At 42.0% G+C, this 19,409-nt stretch overlaps 1 protein-coding gene across 1 annotated transcript in view; it reads right to left on the bottom strand.

The window, feature by feature from the left end:
- LOC144064357 (MAM domain-containing glycosylphosphatidylinositol anchor protein 2) overlaps window positions 1-19,409 on the bottom strand; it is a 108,262-nt gene that overhangs the window by 49,668 nt on the left and 39,185 nt on the right. The window contains exons 4-8 of the mRNA XM_077586833.1: window positions 10,412-10,608; window positions 9,465-9,597; window positions 8,218-8,487; window positions 2,688-2,779; window positions 2,383-2,620 (exon numbers count right to left, since the gene is read on the bottom strand). Of these exons, the coding sequence (XP_077442959.1) occupies window positions 2,383-2,620; window positions 2,688-2,779; window positions 8,218-8,487; window positions 9,465-9,597; window positions 10,412-10,608 (930 nt within the window). The remainder of the gene's footprint in view (window positions 1-2,382; window positions 2,621-2,687; window positions 2,780-8,217; window positions 8,488-9,464; window positions 9,598-10,411; window positions 10,609-19,409) is intronic.

Raw genomic sequence — 19,409 nt, 5'->3', positions numbered from 1 at the left:
CTAAATGAGTCTACTGGAATGCTAACTTCCCTGTGGTAAGTCTTCACACGCAATATCTAAGCCTTTCATTCCACTTGATGACAACACGCTCAGTCATTATTTGCAACCCACAGACTGCACTACTTAAAAGATAATGAGGAAACTTCTTCTTCTTCTTGGCAGGTACGATTGATCCCGCTGTTCTGGAGCAGGGGGATTATCAAAGGATTATCTAAAAATAATTATGCCGCCAAGGTCGACGTGCCGCTTTCATGTCGGTGTGCCCGAGATGTGCCATTGTGCTTATTGAGCGTTAAAAAAAAAAATAGTCGAAATGCAAGCGCCACGAAAATGCTAAGAACCGAGCCTTACTCATACAGTCATGCGTGGGTCCAATTTCGTCCTTAAAAGGAAAATAGAATCGGACATATCAAATGTGTTTGGAATAAAACACAGACACAGGCTAATTTCCACTAAATTATGACTGCAATGCTTATAAGAATACGCAGTTAAAAAGAGAAAAAGGAAGTCTTAATGCAGTCAAGGCATGGACTTAAGACCCCGTTCTGATTTCCCACTCAGCCTGTTTAGCGAGCTCCTTCTGCATTATTCATTGCGAAAATGAAGAAAAATGTCAAACAGAGTCCTTCCTTGCTACGTGAACACGAATGTTGTACGCATTTGCCCCCTTCCAAAAAGTTTGGGAGGGCCGTTTCCCAACATCACCAAAGAAGAAGACAAAACCAGGCAATAAAATAGGGACATTAAAGGAATTCACCATTCATAATTGCTCTTGATGAATCTCCATCCATCCTTAATGAGAGCATGCTATGGGATTTTAAATCTTATTTTAATTCCTTCTGCACACCATTGGTAGAGCAGAGGCACTTGAACTAAATGGATGAGTTTCTTTTTCACTAGTTATTGAGAAAAGAATTTGAAATGCCTCTAAAAAAAACGATGTTTCTTGTTCTTTCTTCCAAATTCACTTAGAACTCCAGATAATTTAACCTCCTTGGGAGAGATGAATAACTCCGGACCTCAAAGGCTTTCGGCATTTGAATTATTCTTCATGAATTTCCATCGTTCATTTTTTATATCTACCACAACATATCACATATCAGACCTGTTTCCGTTCATTTTGCAGCTCTCTTCCTCCCATAACCTCGTGAACTTGAATTAGCTATCGAAAGTGCCCATTGGTCATTGAACAAATTAATGAAAAATGTCAACAAAATGTCTCTCAATGAAGTCACCAAAAAGCAAGCAATTTCAAAGTTTTCCAAACAAAACCGTCTGTCAATCCATTTTTTTTAATGTATCGTGAGCAGGACATGGACTGACACCTGCACGGTCTGTCCTAGGCATAACAGCGGCCAGAACTTAATGCTTGCTACCTTGCTCAAAAGTCCCTGCCACGTCATCACGCTAATGCTAATGATGATCTTTTCAACAACAATGCGAAAGCCTGCAGGAGGTCTGCAAATCAGCATCTTTTGTTCCATGCAACTCCCTCTGAGATGTGATTGACTGAGGCTAAAAACTAACACAAAAGCAAACAAAGATGGCTGACAGTTGATTATTTGTTTTTCACAGCTTCCTGTCAAAAAAAAGAATGCTTTGTACAGAATAAAGCCATCACGATTAAGAGAGACGACATCGGGTTGTCGCCGTACAAAGTGGATTAATGTGTCATTGACACGAGTACAAAGTTAGTCACACAGCGGCGTCAGCGGATGAAAGCAGCCAATCAGATGTAAGGACAATGGAGGTTTTAGTTAGAGAGAACAGAATGGAGATGGAAATTATTCTTTTTAGTCTACAAATGAAGTCATTGTGACTATGCCTTTTCATGAAATTAAATATGAGCGATAACAAAAAGCCCGCTAATTATGAGGGTATCGTCAAAGTCCTGCTACAACTAGTAAGGGATGCCCCCTAAAAATGTTTATTCTGCCTATATTAAAAGTTTGAACCGGTAAAATATACTGATACTGTTTTAATCCCCATTTTAGCTCCACTAGTTTGGACGCTTCGTGGATCATTTGTGAAGTGGGGGTGAAATTTCAAGTCCCATTGCTGGTCCAGTACATACAATATGTCATTTCTCAAGGAAATGCTCTTGTCCTATCATTTCATTGGTCATAACGAGCTCCCATGACATCACAGTTTGTGTTTTATATATTGTTTCTACTACTACTGTAGTACAATTACAATGATGCTTTGATTTGGGTATGGTTTGAGTTAGAAATGTGGTCATTGAAAAAATTAGACCTCTAAATCAAGTATCATAGTAACATTTTCGTGTGGGGACATCAATTACTTGCTGTTCATGTATTACACGCACATTTCAGGATTGAGGGGTGTAATTGGGTTGCGTTTATTGCGGTGTCTGAGACTCACCAGTAGTGGAGGAGATGTTGACGTCGATGCTGATCTCGGGGATGCCGCCCCCCTTCAGCGCCGCCACGCATGTGTATGTGCCGAAGTCGGTGAACTTCAGATCGATGATGTCCAGGTTGGTGGTGCCAGGTGAGATGTCCGTGTCCGTCTGCGTGATAACCATGCGTTCCGAACTGCGCAGCCCGCGGCCATTTTTCAACCAGCTAAAGGTGAGTTCCTCTGGAGGTGTGGCTTCCACCTAAAATGGCGTATTAAGTTGATGCATCTTGAAAATCTTTTCCCCCCCTTCCTTTTCACAATCTTACTTGACAAGAGATCTTCACTTCCCGACCGATCTGAATGTTGTCGTCATTGTGGTAGGGATCAGGAGTGATCCAGAAGCGACCCTTTTTCAACGCTAGAGAAAAACAAAATATATCATTGAGCGATTGGCATGACTAGCAAACCTGAGGAACCATTAACCAAATTGTAATACAACTCCAGCGAATACTTTATACGAAGTCCATATTTTCATTGAGACGTAATCTTTTACTACAAGCAAATAGTGCATGAACCTATTCAGTTCTACCAGGAAACAATCTGAAAGCCATTGAGTAGCTTCATCTGCAGGGTCACTGGAAGGTGACTCCTTCACATGTATCATGCAGATTTGACTGGCTTCTTGCCCCTCCCATTCAAATCTCCTTTTCCGGGCATTTAATCAAAGTATAAATACGGGATAGCGTTCAGCCCTTCCTGTAAAATCGACGACATGTCTGTACAAGAGAGATAAGTGGGAAGAGCTTCAAATTTTGCCAGAACGCTAAAAGAAAACACCAGCAGGTAAAAACTGCTCCCTTCGCAGACTTCCGTGTTTTGGTTGCATGCCCTTATCTAATTATCAATTCGTGGCTGACAAAAATGGAATAAATCTTTAATGACGACTCGGCCTGGAAAACAGAACTTTCCCATTTGCTGCAGAGATAGTTTATACTGCAACTGGTTGATGGTTGTAATAAAATTTCCCACAACACCATGAATTTTTCAGTGTTACATTTTGTTCGATACACACAAAGGACAATGTCAACTAACATTCGACAAACAAACACACAAATTAAAGTACTTCAAATAAGGGGTGTCAAACTCATCTGATGGTTTCTGATTCAAAAAAATAACCGTTAAATATGTAATATATCAAAATATAAAATGTCTCTTTTCATTCTGTTTATTTTTATTGTCCTTAATTCACAAAGAAAACAAACGTGATAAAAAACAGACTACTTAATAAATGGAAATATTGTCTGATGAAAATACCCAAGAAATAAAATCTCTTAATCTCTCACTGAGGACTAAAGAAATTAGATTTCATTAGCATTTTACCGCAAAACATAAAAGTCACTACATGCAATCTATTTTGCGGCCCACACAACTGACCCTTGGGCCTTGGGTTTCACACAAAAAAAACCTTTGGTCAAGATTGCGACATTTACCAAGTGTTAGATTTAACTGGATGGAACACAAATTGCCATTATGACTCATACATAATCCATTTCCAAAAAATCCAACTTCTGCCACTATGCGCTTGTGTGTGAGAGTAATGGCGAGTGTCAAACCATCCCACAAAAAGGTCAGAAAAAGGCTTCAGCGACTCGTGTCACTGCACCACGGGGAACCATCTTGCGACACACAATTGCACCCCAACTTCCTGGCTGTGACCCACACAGCAGCACAATAGCATGGCTGATGTGTCCACATGCAAATGAGAGAGGATGGTCCAATGTGTTTTTCCCTCCACTGGCTCTAATGAATTCCACTGGCTTTTTGCGCAAACGAGATGAATCATTATCCCTGCGACTCATTTCTCACTCTTTGCCGCCGCCAGTCTTCACAGCCGGCTTAGCTCTTTCCGGGTGAAAAAAAAAACTATCAGCATGCCAGGCTGGACCGGTCTCTTCACAGACCAGATGGAAGTCCCCTCTCACCTCCTTCTTCAAGGTTAAACTCCAAACTGGGTGGGCAGGCAGCGGCCAGGTGCGCCCGCCTTTCATCTCGCCATTATCGCCCTCCGCACGCACGCACGCCGACGCTTCGGAAAGCCAAAGCAGCTAACGGAGGGATGAAAGACGGGACCGTGGCTTCCAAGCTTTAGGCATGGCGTTTATGTAACGGAGTCCACGAAAAAAAACGTGCACGCAGATGGATGTCAGTCACCCATAATTAGTTTGCCCCGCCGTTAAAAGTGTTATTCATTATTGAAATCCGTGCAAATATTTCCATAAGTTCTCAGGCAAGAGCAGATCTGAATTTCACACTCCGCTTTCAGACTTATTGTTGCGAAATCCTCCAAACGATTCTCAATGGATCGACTCCTTAATAGCTTTTTTTGCGGCGTTAAAAGATGAAAAGTGACAAAAACTGTGAGAAGGAGCCAACTGTGGCTTCCCCTACTCACAAACTACTTGGATGCTATCAGCTTCATCTTGTTTGCAAACAACAAAGTACAGGCGACGTGTATATGTGTGTTAAAATGTGTCAAAAAGCATCACGCAGCTCTGTCATATTTGCAACATTTTTTTTTTGCATACTTTGCATACCGTGTCGCCCCGCAGCCTCTCAGCATGTTACTCCCGCCCACAAGTCCTTGAGAAGCCCTCGACAAACACGCGCACACACTCACAAGCAGATGGTAGCATTCTCGGCCATACTGTCCCACCAAGCACGCAGCCTTCCAGGGCCTCAGCCTTTCCCGGCAGTCTGCCGCCATCCAATTTTGCTTGCTGATGGCATCGTTTTTTTGTCACATGACACAAGAACGATAAATAATGCGTATGAGAAAGGATTTGCTTGTCAAAATATAAAACCCAGATGTCTTAATAACAATCTTTGACATGGTTTAATGAAAATACTCCAAGGGTCATACCCTACTTTGGGTACACGGTCGATTGGTCGCTGGTCTTTTGATCGCCGGTCTTTTGATCGCCGGTCTTTTGGTCGCCCGGAAGTTAAGTGATAATTACCATTTAAATCGTTGCTCAAATTCCCCAAATACAAACTGTAAATTACTATTTAGTCATACTTAATGCCCTATTAATTATTAGGCTAAAGAAAAGCTCCAAATTTCCCGGACTTTTATTGTTTTTTTGTTGGATAACTTATTAAGACCCTGACTGACGTAGCTTCTTAAAGGGACAACGCATGTACATACAAACTCTTATACACTCACACGTTGGCTCAGTGAAACTGCTAATGGCCATTGTTGGCTTTTATTGATGCGTAGACCGTGTTGTTTTACCTTGTTTTGTCGCCGGTCTTTTGGTCGTCGGTCTTTTGTTCGCCGGTCTTTTGGTCGCCCGTTGTCGCGGTCGGGGCGACCAAAAGACCGGCGACCAATCGACTGCACACGCTACTTTGTGCCTTTCTGGATTGAGCCCAACTCAAACCACTTTGGGAAATGGCAGTGTAAATATTTCACTTCAATGACAACCAGAGGGCTTTTAATTGCCAGTAAATATCATACAAGCATTTCCATTAGCACAAACCCAACACTAGCAAAAAGAACCCTACTTGTCTGCATACAAACAATACAAATTTAGCTTTCAATAACGGAAAGTATAGTCTGAATTCCCTTCTGTTAATATTTTGAATATAACGCTCTTAATGTTTTTGAATTGCTAATCGCAAGGCACAAGAAGAAAGACCACCATTCACACTCACACTCATACCTAGGGGCAATTTAGAGTGTTCAACCAGCATACCAAGCATGTTTATGAGACAACCAGATTACCCGGAGAAAACCCACACCAGCCCAGGGAAGAATATGCAAACTCCACACAGTGAGGACCCACCTGGGATCAAACCCTCGACCCCATGACTGTGAGGCTGACGCGCAAATCACTCTCCAACACATGTGTAAAAGAGTATCACAAAACCTGAATGTGTTTCATAGAAAGATGGAAAAAAACGTTTTTTTTATATTGACACGAAATGTTCTTGTCTTTTTATTACGGTGTCAAATTCCACTAGGAAACACCACTTTATTTTGAGTAGCAAGTCGTGTAGTCTAACTGCTTCGAATGCAGGAATCCCAACTTAATGGAAAAACAAAATGGAGTTAATTCTTTGATACTTGTATTACTGAGGTCTGGCGAGTTATCATTGAAGCTTTGTTCCTGTCAGAATGTAATTTGGAGCTCCTGTTTCGTTTCAAGGCAATTTCCCCATTTGCCAGATATCACTGTGTGTGTATGTGTATTGCCATTTGTCCCCACGCATGTGTCGTATTTGCAAGTTAACTGTTTACATTATGAAACCAAGACGCCGTTTCGCCCCGGAAAGCGCAACGCCGCCGCATACCAAATAGAGTAGAAATTGTGCACTAGTGGAAAAGGTTAAATAGCCATTAAGATGCACTAGGAAATTGCTATTCTTGTTCCTCGATAAAGCCTCTCACACACATACGCAAACATTACAAACACATTTGTTCAACCGAAATTACAAGTTGTGCACTACAGTGTCATTAACATGAAGCCTATTATTGTAGGGACTTTTTTCCCATTCAAGTGGATGAATGGCGATAAAAAAAATATTCCAAATGATGTGGAAAAGGACATTCCTGTCGCCACGCATCACCATTCCTAATCCCTTATTTGATAAAGAATCCAAGAGGAAAAATGGAAATACAGTATGAGTTCAACAGCATGCTGCAGCCCAACAATAACAATTGAATATTTACGGCCGAGATTGCCTGCGATGACGTCCGACATCTTCTGTCTAATACGAATGAGCCGGCGGCCTCGAAAATCGTCAGTGATATGGCGTGCGGCACAATACAGTGAAGGGGTTATCTGTCAGAGGGGGGGTGCGTTGGGGGGGGGGGCTGCGCTATCAGACGTGATTGGTGGATGATTTGATTCTGCTGCCAGAGACTTTACGGCTGCATAAATAAAACGCCTTCCGCGCGCGGGCTTGCTTTAGCACCGAGGCGACCCCATGAAGTAATCTCGCAGATGAAAGCGGCGTTCTCGGCAGGGAAAAGCGCAAGTTCAGGAACATGAAAGTCAGCCAATCTGCTCAACTCGGATTTGGGGGAGAGCGCGAATGCAAAGTGGCTTTCCACAGTGTTGTTGTTGTTTTTCTAGCGGATTTCAATGATTAATGCACAGCTTGATGGACCTTGGGGACTCTTTTAAGTCATCAGTCGTGTTAATAGCGACCGATATAAAAGAGTAATACAGAATTTCTTTCTTTTTACGTAGCCATCTGACAAATTGAATCTTTTTTTAAAGGTTATCCATATCAGGCCAAGTAACACCAGAAGGCATGAAATTGGAATCATGATAAGCTTGTGCGGTCGATTGGTCGCCGGTCTTTTGGTTGCCGTCTTTTGGTCACCGGTCTTTGGGTCGCCGGTCTTTTGGTCGCCCGGACTCAAACAACGGGTGACCAAAAGACCGGTGACCAAAAGACCGGCGACAAAACAAGGTAAAACAACACGGTCTACGCATCAATAAAAGCCAACAATGGCCATGAGCAGTTTCACTGAGCCGACGTGTGAGTGTATAAGAGTTTGTATGTACATGCGTTGTCCCTTTAAGAAGCTACGTCAGTCAGTCAGGGTCTTAACAAGTTCTCCAACAAAAAAAAATAAAAGTAGGGAGCTTTTCTTTAGCCTAATAATTATTAGGGCATTCAGTATGACTAAATAATAATTCACAGTTTGTATTTAGGGAATTTGAGCAACGATTTAAATGGTAATTATCACTTACCTTCCGGGCGACCAAAAGACCGAGTACCATGATAAGACACATGCTCGGGTAAAAAAAAATGTTGAATTTTCTTTTTGTGGTTTCCACTCACCTCGCACGATGATAGTGGTGGACTTCTTGGCTGGATTGCCCACATTGTTGCTGGCCACACAACTATAGACCCCCGCCTCGTCCGAGCTGATGGCAGGCAGCGTGAGCGTGCCGCCCTTCACCATGCTCCTCTGTGGCAGGCTGTCATTGGCGGTGAGCCACGTGAGGATTGGTGGAGGCTCCCCGCCGGTGGTGATGCAGACCAGTGAGACCGTCTGGCCGGGGTTCACCACGATGGGGTCCTCCACCAGCAGCTTGATGGACGGTGAAGCTGTCAAAGGGGGAGATTATGAAGGTTGGTGACATATGCTAAGACACTTGAACATGAATGTAGACGATGATATCTGTTTAGTGACACAGTAACCAAACATGTTTTTCTTTTTAGTCATTTACTTCGAATCCATTTTGATTCAGTGTGGATAGAGGTTTATCAAAGAAAAAAAATTAAAAAAGCTATAATGCTTTTGAAAATGCACTAAAGAAGATTTTCTTTATTAATAAATTGGATTTATTTTTCCTGTGGTGGGACTTTTACTTTGTTGATGTATTACTTCAATGAACCAACGTCTGCTATGTTCAAAGACATATTTTCATGACTTTTTTTGCAATAATAGATTGTTTTAATATTTATATAGACAGTATATATATCTTTTTCTGCTCATTAAAATTGCATAAAACCATATTCATGTGTTAGAAGATTCCCTTTCTTATGAAACATGTTATTTTGTATTCTTAATATGAAATGTTTTGATTACACATCTAAATGTACCCTGTAGACTTAGAGCGAGAGTCTGGAGAGTTATGTATTGCAGATTATTTCTATTTTTACATCCGGTACCCGGACGTTTCGTCGAACGGACACTTGGTCGACGGTCACTTCCTCCCCGGACGTTTCGTCCAACGGACGTTTGGTCAACGGACAGTTCGTCGAACGGACGTTTTGCTGAACGGGCATTTTGTCGATGGACAATTCATCGCTGGATTCGCTCGCTCTCAAAATGTTGTGGTCTAAGAATGTACTTTAAAAAGAGGTTTAATATTAAGGCAGGGGTGGGCAATTAATTTCACAAAGGGAATTAACCTATGGCTATAAACTATAATAAGCATTACATAGGAAATAGACCGAATTATTGCTTCCCTAAATCATTGTTTTACTCGTCAGTCAGCACCATGGACAGAGGTCATCTGTCCAGTTCGAAAAAATGTGACCTCTGTCCATGGTGCTGATTCCATTTCTGTGGCTCGTACCTGTCTTGTTGGTGAGTCGGAAGATGACGCTTTGGTCAGGAATGCCGCACACGTTCCTGACGGAGGCCACGCAGCTGTAGTTGGCGTAGTCTTGCGGTCGCAGGTTCTTCAACTTCAAGATCTTCGTTTCCCCCTGCAGCTCAGACGACAACCACGACAGCGGTATGCAAATTTGTGCCAGAACACGGGTGCAGACAAAAAAAAGGTCAAAGGGATGAACATTTACACCCGGCAGCGCGAGGGAAGACGAGGAACGGTATTACGGCTACGCTGCGGCAAATGAATGTGTCACGCCGCGCCATATGGACGCCGTGATGATTCTCGAGTCAATAATGGGCCCTGCCGCTATTTTCCAGCAACACTGATGGGCTCTGCAGGGGTTCCCCTCTACTGAAGCGGCGTGTCGGGCTTGTCAACCATTATCCCCCCTGGTCGGAAGCCTGTGATGAGGATGTGAATCTTTGATCCAGCTGACTTCGATACTTTGAGTTTGAGGGGGCGAGGGCGGATTAAAAACAAAAGTCAAAAGACGGCTTCTGCTCGCCTGCTTTGCGAAAGCTCAGAGGAAAATAGATCTCTTTTCATTACCGGGAAATCACCACTTTTGTTGCTCTTTTTAAAAACATTTTTAGTGGTAATAGTACAAGATGTCTTGAAATATGAGTCCTTTGATTTTGGATTTTTTTCGGTTGCATTTGGTCACTAAAGATGATTTTTGTCTAGAAATCCATTTAATAATGACTATAATTTAGTCGCACTTCAGTTTTGTTTTTGTACGCATTTTTGGATTTCAGGTTTTCCGTATTTTTTCATTTAACTGGATTATTTCCTCTGTTGGCATCTTCCATGTTTAAATCGAAAACTGTCAATCTGTGACAACTCCAAGTCAGCCGAAACCTAAAAGTATTGGAGGACTGTATTTTTTGCTTCCCCTTCATCTCTCTTACCTGCGTGAAAAACGGTTCGTAAATCTCCACGCCCTTGTCGGAGCCCTGGGTCAGCACTTCCCGGCCACGGTGCCAACTGTAGCGCACCGGCGGGTTCGAGTTAGCCACGCATCGCAGGAACACCGTTCGCTCGTAGTAAAACTGCTCCTTAGCCTCCCCGATGCTCTGGTGCACCGTCACCACAGGGTTATCAAGGTCTGCAAACAGAAATGGACACAAACTCACTTTATGAACCGGTGACTTTGTTTAGATTTTCTCTAAACTTCCCCATGTGAACAGGTTAGATTTGATTCCTCCGATGATTTTGCTCGTTTCCGACTGAATGGCCAGCTTGAGAGGCACTCTTGGTTTGATTGAATGCATTGAGAAGGTAATAACCTTACCAGGCGGTGGCGTTGAGTCTTTTAGCATGCTAATCGGCACCTTTTGAAAGAAACCCATCTACGGGGCTATCTGGTTCCTCCTTTCAAGTCCATTTTTCTTTGTCGAGTAGGGAGGCAACACAAGGGAGAGGATGAACATATGCCTACGCCAAAGAATGCTGATTCCTGCGTTTCATTAAAGGCATGTTCTGCCCCCACAGCCCCTTAATCAAAATCTAGCCGTGGTCAATACTTCATCCAGGATCCATTACGGAATCTCAGGTAAGAGCAATTACCTTTGAGGGGCGGGGTTGGGGGTTGGCAGATGTGGGGAAAAGCGGGAGTTGAGAAGAGAAGTGGGGGACAATTGCGCCGGGCTTTCTCGGGAGCTCTTAAAGTAAATACACCGATTCATTAGCAAGAACTTAGCCTGCCTTTTTGCTCATCTGTTTCCTTCAGGCTATTTGTAATACAGACGTACAGAGTGACAGCTCTGCTTCCAGTTACACAATGCCGATGGAAATCGCATGTCATATGGCCATTCCTGATACATTAACAGAAAATAAAAGCACTCCAGACATTTCATTGAGGAACAATTGTTCCTGACAAATAAACTAACTTTGGTTCGATGCGCCTGTTATCTGCATTTCAATCCTGAGTGGCTATTTAACACACCAAATACTCTATATGTAGACCTAATCCTAGCCAAACCCATGATTAACTAATGAACAAATTAAAAGGCGTGTCTAATAAAACATAATTACATGCTCAAAAGACATTAGATAACTGTGGTGTATGATAATTGCATGAATAAAAATTAATAATCTCACAGCCTTTCACAGCAAATCCTCAAAATGAGCATTAAAACGATGACGCCATGCTCCACCCACTTTCGATGGGGTAGGCATAAAAGTGTGCAATTGAGTGTTTTTCCACTTGACCAAGGGATGTTGTTGATTTTTACGAGCTGTGGAGCCCTTTGAGACTCTCGTGATTAAAGCCTATTACTCTATAAACTTGACTAATCTGAGCAAAAGCATGGCTTTTAAGTTTTACCCACCCAGAATGGGTCAACAACCCAATTTTGGGTCTTGACCTACCACTGGAGAATCGTTGCATAACATAACTCTCTTTTGAAGGCTCGTGCCCTTTTTTTTCTCTTCTAATGTGTTTGTCTCTTAGTTGGCCGGGAGCAAAGTATGCAGGGTTAAAGATGAAGTAGATGCTTAAACCGCCAGGGATAAATATTGAAATATGGAAATGTTTGTGGCAGATTAAAAAGTTGATGAGTTTCAAACAAATTCCACCCCTATGCGAGGATAACTCTGCATTAGTGCAATTAGAACTTAAAGTCATGCCTGGATTGTTTAAAAATCCTGGAGGATAAGGGAACGTGTCCATGTCGCTTTTAATGGTGCTCACGTAGCGATGAAAAAAAGGAGCTTTTCATTTCGAGAATATCACTTTTTTCCTGCTTTATGAGCCTATGAAAACATTTGTTGGACAAATAGGCAGACAAGTCAGGATGAAGGAATCAAGAAAGGTGGTTCATTATCACATCAAAACTCCCTTTCATGTAACGCGTACACCAGCACATAAGCTCCACGCCAAAAGCAGACCCTCTTCTTCCTCTCCCTTTAGAGCCTCTCGGGTGTTCGTCTCACGCAACATTTCCTGCTTCATCCCTGGCTTTGATGTCATTCTTTGTATCCGAAAGGGGAACACAATGGAGCTCTGTCAATCAAGGGCATTTTGTGGAGAATGGTATCATGATAAAGCGATAATCATTTTGAACTTTTCCTTAAACAGCACGATAACTTTGTAAAACCATGATGAGTCAGATGGAGAAGGAGTGGTATTTTACTAATCTGAACATACTTTAAGTCTCAGACACAGAAGATGCCATAGGTGATGTCACGGTAATACTTTAACCAACTGAAATACTAGTACAAAACCCTACTCTAAGCTGACAACCACGCCAAGAACAATAATGTCAGGAGCGGCTCGTTTGTCCCTCCTGGCTTGCCGTTAGGTTAGAGCAGCTGCAAGTGATCCTTGATTACTTCCTGATGTGTTTATTTAAGCACCACGGAAGTGGTTAGTTATTGTCGGATCGTCCTACGTGACACTGCATACATCGCCGCAAAGGTACAATTCTCCCTGCTCCGGTTTTGTTTTGTTTTGGGATGTACAAGTCCTTGTTATTTTGTAAAGCTTTTGAGTCATTAAAGTTACTGTCATGAGCTCAGTTCGTCTCGCCTCCTCCTGCTTCCCCGCTACTGGGTCCAAATCCCTCCGATCGCGCCACGACGTCGCGGCGCGATCGTAACAAATAAAACATTATTAAAGGAGACTCCAACTACAACAACTACATCTGAAGCAACATGACATATTTTCCCCGAAATTAAAATACCTAAACCCAACTGATTTCATTTTCTTACGCCGTCTGCTGAAAATAATTTTCAATTCCCATTTTCAGTTTCACCCTTGAGCCTCTCGCACAACTAAAACACTTTCAAGATGCCGTAAATGGAATACCAACGCACAAGCGCACTCCGTTCAATGGTCCACTCGTCAGCTTTTTAATAAACGCGCCACTAGTCTAGACGAAATGACACAAGCTCACGCACGGCAAAGGCGGGCTAAACGTGACATACGACTTGGGAGCGACTGGTGCATAATGTATAGAAATCAAATCATATGTCTGCAATTTTAAACGTGATCCAGACACACTGTGATGCATTAGAACCATGCTGGTCAAGAGGCTAATAAGCACTATTAGTGATCTATAACTTGCATTGGCGCACTGATGGAAGGCATGAATCCAAGCAGGTAATTTTCCATCTCGCCAACGCTGACCTCTATCTACCCAAGAGCCCGCTCCTCCTGCTCACCGCGTCTATTTGCGGATGGATGTGTTTTGTAACCGTCGGCGTGAGAGATGGGCCCTGCTCTGATGATGACGCCGCCACCTGTGCCACAGAGATATCCGGCAATGTGGCTCTCAGAGGGGGACGAGGGGCGGTGGGCGGAGCTGGCTCGTCAGATCGCAAAATATGGCCGCCTCTACCAGATAGAGTATCGCTGTCGAGGGATTTAAGATGCAAGCGCCCTGACGGATATGCGTTTGCTTTCACGTTCCGGCTCTTAGTATCGGTGACGGCCTTTGCTAATGTAGTCGTTTCCGTTGTGCTGTCAATATCTGTGGTGAACAGTCCATATCGAATAGACTACAAACTATGGTAAAAAAAGAAAAAAAGATGGTCTCATAGCTGTGTAGAACAGCTCTAATGTTAAACAGTGAACCAAAAACTTGATCAAATAACCAACCAACAAAAAAGACAACTTCAAATCTACATAGATGTTTCACAGAAACACATAATTTGACAAAATGCACTTACAACTATAAATAGATACTGCTTTGGTTTCATGCAAACTTTAAACAGCTGTACAGTTTGCATCTTGGCCAACTAAAAAACACAAAGACTTTTAGCAAACTTAAAATAGACCTCGACATACTCTAGATAAGAATACTCGAATAAGAGTATATAGATAATATCAGTCAAAAATAGCACTCTTCCCCTTTAAAAAAAAAATGTATATTGGTTCAACTGAGTAAACTCTCTCCCGCTTCCAGCTGTTTGAAGAAATCAAGTATTGTATTGTGCAAAAATAAAGCAGTACTTCTTCTACTTGGAACCCCAGCGCGCTCATCAGCAGTCTGCTTCGCTATCGGCCGGTAAACGTGCTTTTATTCCATTAGGGTGCACAATCAAGTAGATTATGTTGACCAACAAAAGGCGGCGGGCTTTTAATGCTCTTTTAATTGGTCCAGGCTTTATGGCTCGTAACTGCATGAATGTGTATTACTGCTCCGCTAAGAAACGGAGTTACGATGCAGTATAGAGTGCATGACTAGCTCGTAATTATATATCAAGTAGGGTTGCATCGGGGAGGGGCTGGACATTGGGGGGAATGCGGCCTACACGGTATTCTGCTTGTTGTTCACTCCCATGGAACAAAAAATATATATTTAGTACAGTCATAATTACGTGTTTGTGACAAGCAAAGGATGGAGATAAGGGAATAATTAGGCCTTCATCTGTAAAGCATACATGTATGAGATAATGTGTGTGTTTGTCTGTGTGTGTTTGTGCGCATGTGTGTTGGGGATAACAAATCTCTTGTTCATCCATTCACTTTGTATCTGTCTCTGCCCATCTCTTCTCTAATGCATCTCCACAGAAAAGCAAACAACACAAAAACAACACAAACTGCATGTGACATAATGCAACTAAACAAATCCAAATATACACATAAGACACCATGAAAGGGAATGTTCAAATTTTCTTGCATTTCTAATGAAAATGCTGGCTATCTAGTAAAGGTATTAGCACCAACAGGTTTAAATGTAAAGCATTGTTTAGGTCATTACAAGGTAGAAAAAGCAACTTTTGGAAAAGGTACCAAACAAAAAATGGTACTCGGACGTTTGGTCGCCCGGACGTTTGGTCGCCGGACGTTTGGTCGCTGGACGTTTGACAACATGACAGAGTTTACTGTTGAAACCAGCTCTCAAAATTATATTCATGAGAGAGAGAGAGTTTAATATCTAAATATCTACTGTTGAAACCAGCTCTCAAAATTATATTCACCCGGGTGACCAAACGTCCAGCGACCAAACGTCCGGCGACCAAACATCCAGCGACCAAACGTCCGGTCACGACAAAAAATGGTGAACAATTGAAAGAAAGGATTCCTTTGCAACAATTATCTAAGTCTATAAATAAATTAGTACCAGGCAATATTACATTTAACCCCCCAAATCTTAAAATATGTTATATTCCTATCAAAACCCAATAAAAAAAAAACATACAGTACAAACTCTGTCATTAAAATGATATGCGCTTGTGACAATCTACAAATAGACTGGCAGAATACTCAACTTCTCATTCCTTTCGAAACAAAAGGATGGAAAAGACCTGAAAGTCAGCAAGGATTTTCTAGTCATTCCAAGCCAAACCAAAATGCTAATAGAACAAATAGCAAACAGAGGGCAAAAAAATCCAATAAAAAAACATTCTAAATGCTGGAGCAAATCTCATTTGAATATCGGACACAGAGACAATTATAAAAGAGGAGGTGAGGCTGAGACAATCTTCTGATAAGTCCTTCAGAGAGTAATGGCCAGTCATGAACCGCCATTACCTCCATTAAGCAAACATTTCCATAACGCACGTCTAATGCGCTGATCCATTGTGCAATGCTATCCCTACGAGGCTCGGATCACTCCTTGGCGCCGGTGCATTTATCACGCCACCTCATTTACATCCAAAAGCACTTAAGAGATGAATCGCACATATATAACGAGAGGAGCTTTAGCACTGCCGTCAAGGATTTTGATCGTTCCAAATATATTTTAAAAGTAGGACAAGTGTAGTAGGAAACATAAAAAAATCTGGATTTTTAGAGCTTTTATTTTTTTAGGGCTACTTAGAAACCTCCCCTACTAAAGTTCATCTTGGGAATGTAAACTGGCTGCTGAGGAAAATAAATTCAAAGTCAACTTGAGACTTTTTGTGGGTGCAAATGCAGGCCAAAGTTGACTAATTGCTTTTATCTGGTAAAATGGAAACAAAAAATGAACAATTACAGACAGAGTAAACTGTATATAAAAGACTGCAACATCTAATTGATGATGCTATATAAACTGGCTCTAGATTTTTATGAGATTTTTGTGAGTTCAAAAGTTTATTAATTGGTCTTAATTCTGTAAAACGTAAACAGGTCATGAACAATTCCAGAAATCCAGTAAAAAATATGAAATTAAATAAACGCAACGTCGATTCGGCTTGCGTGTCATTCTAATTAGTTTTTTTAATGATAAATCATAAAACGAATGCCATTATTGCCCATAGGCATAGACAAAAACTAAATTATATCACATTAGCCTGGTACATCAGTCAAGTACGAGAGATTCCAATTTAGCAGCAATCTGGGAGAAAAAAAATCCCTAAGACACGCTTGTCCTTGAAGAAACCCCAGAAAATTGCTTTCAAGCAGCACACTCAAAACATAAAACTTATTACTCACTTAATGAGTTGACAAAGCTTTGTGTGTGTCGCTCTTGAAAAATATTCCATTTTCCATTTTAGTGAGTAAAACTTGACATAATGGCCAACACTAATTCTTCTTAATTTGTCACCATCTGTCTATTACACGACATTTCAATTCGGTAGCAAGGACATTTGTCTTCCAAGGAACTCGGCAATTGGTTTCAATAGGCAAACAATATAAGTATCTGACTAAAACCCAAAAAGGACAAATGAATAAATCCTTGACTCTGCTTTGTGGGTCTTCAAATGACAGACAACCCAAAGACCCAAATGCACATTATTGAGTGAAATCAGTTTTGGGACCTGAACTTGGAAAACTGTTGAATATAGCACCCCACATCTGGTCCACGTATTGACACTGGATCAGCTTAAGCGAACATTGTAGCATTGGAAGTGGATAAAGCCATGCCTGAATAAACACCCTAAGCGAGCTCCTTCGTGAACTCTACTGATGGAGAGCAAACACACGCACCATCTGAACACACACTTGGTTTATGTGGCCCAGTGTGTTGAGCCACAACTGGTGTCTTGGACTCGATGGAAAGTCTCAGTTTTAGTTTCCTTGCATCCAGGAATACACAAGACTAACAAGAAAATTTGATGAAACTGACCTGGTAAAAAGTATAGCAAACGGAATTTATCCATGAACACTTTTGTTAGTGTTTTGACATTCTTTTTGCAGCGAGAAACAAAATAAATTAACGATAGGACAAGATGAGTAGTGTTTGTATAGTGAATGAAATTCATTACTCTCAAAGAACGTTTATAATCATTCAACTACAATTACGATTCAATGATCATTTTTGACTCTACTGATCTACATTTCGACATTAGGAAATTCGTGACCGGACGTTTGGTTGCCCAGACGTTTGGTCGCCGGACGTTTGTTCGCCCGGGTGAATATAATTTTGAGAACTGGTTTCAACAGTAGATATTTAGATATTAAACTCTCTCTCTCATGAATATAATTTTGAGAGCTGGTTTCAACAGTAAACTCTCTCTCATGTTGTCAAACGTCCGGCGACCAAACGTCCGGCGACCAAACGTCTGGGCGACCAAACATCCGGGCGACCAAACGTCTCGCGACCAAACGTCCGGCGACCAAACGTCCGAGTACCAGGAAATTAACTACTGCAAATGGCACATTCTCTCACTGCAGGAACAGAACTCCATAAAATGAGGACTGCGCTTACTGGTGGATAACAAATGAAAAGTAAGAAATACATTGGCGCTTGTATAGAAAAAACAAATCCCCGCTGACGAGTAGTTCTGCACCAATAAGACAGCACCGTCCATCCATATTTGACCCCAGACCATGAGTTTCAAAAACTCCCGAGCAGATTCACTCCTCATTTGGATTAGTTCTGTTTGACTTAACAAACCGATTTGCCTTTGCATTGTTTCCACTAAGACGTTGGAATTACACGGCATAGAGCTAAATATGACGGCTCCATCTTCAGTTCACCTTTTGCCAAAAAAAAAGCACAACAAAAGACATAAACTCAGTGACAAACTAAGTTACAAAATCACTGCCGTCCTTACAAAAAAACAAAACATTTTTGCTTTTCAACCAGATCCCCTTAAGGGGCTTGCAGCAAATCTCTGTTAGCTATAGTGGTCAATGAGTTCCCTGAGCCTGAAATGAGCTGGCTGCCCCCAGCACCACTCTTAAGCCCTCTTCAATCAGCAAAACATTAGCCGCTGCGGCAAACTGCACGCCGGGCAAAATTAAAGGAAAATAGCGAAACGAGCCCCAGGTTGAGAAGGTGTGGGGGGAACGGAACACCTTAAACTGAGGATCGATCCGTTTGAGAAGTTGGGCCTGGTTTGTTTTATTAACTTTGCTTGGGACCGTCCCCTACGGAGTGCAAACAACAGAGGTGTCAGCAGGTAGAAAATGCGTTTTGTTGGACTAAATGTGTTAGCGCGGAATTGGCGGTAGAGCAATCATTGGATCCCGTGGGCTGCCGGCTTTGGTTATCAGCATAAATGATGGCTTCCCGTGTCATCGCTCCTTTATCTGCAATCTATCTCGCCGTCGAAATGTACTTAGATTCTATTGATGTTGAGTCACGCCTTTATGAAGTTGGCTTTGATCTAATAACAGCTGCATACATGAATAAAATTTGAGAGCGATTATTCCGAAGCCAAAAGCCATGATTCCAGGGAAGAGCAGCGACATTGAAAAGATCACTTTCGCTTTGACTTGTTTGAAACTTCCCGTAAATAAGCATCTAGCAGAATTTGGCAACAGAGTTCACCTATAAAGTAATTTAAAGCAAAATTGGCCAGTTCAAAACAAACTTGCAAACCTTCCTGCTCTTTCTGTCGTCTTTTTGTGATTTATGACAATCGTAAAATGGCTCTTTTGCACTTTGTCTTATTCAACGTTGCATCTCCAAACATTTTTGCGGGTTTACTCGCGTGACCGGACTTTTTGTCGGACGACGTTTGGTCCCCGGACGTTTGGTCCCCGGACATTTGGTCGACCGGACGTTTGGTCGAACGGACGTTTGGTCG

Source organism: Stigmatopora argus, chromosome 19, assembly GCF_051989625.1.
Source record: "Stigmatopora argus isolate UIUO_Sarg chromosome 19, RoL_Sarg_1.0, whole genome shotgun sequence".
In the NCBI taxonomy this organism is placed as follows: domain Eukaryota; kingdom Metazoa; phylum Chordata; class Actinopteri; order Syngnathiformes; family Syngnathidae; genus Stigmatopora; species Stigmatopora argus.
Note: the sequence above shows the minus strand (reverse complement) of the source record. Positions and strands in the feature narration are given on the sequence as shown.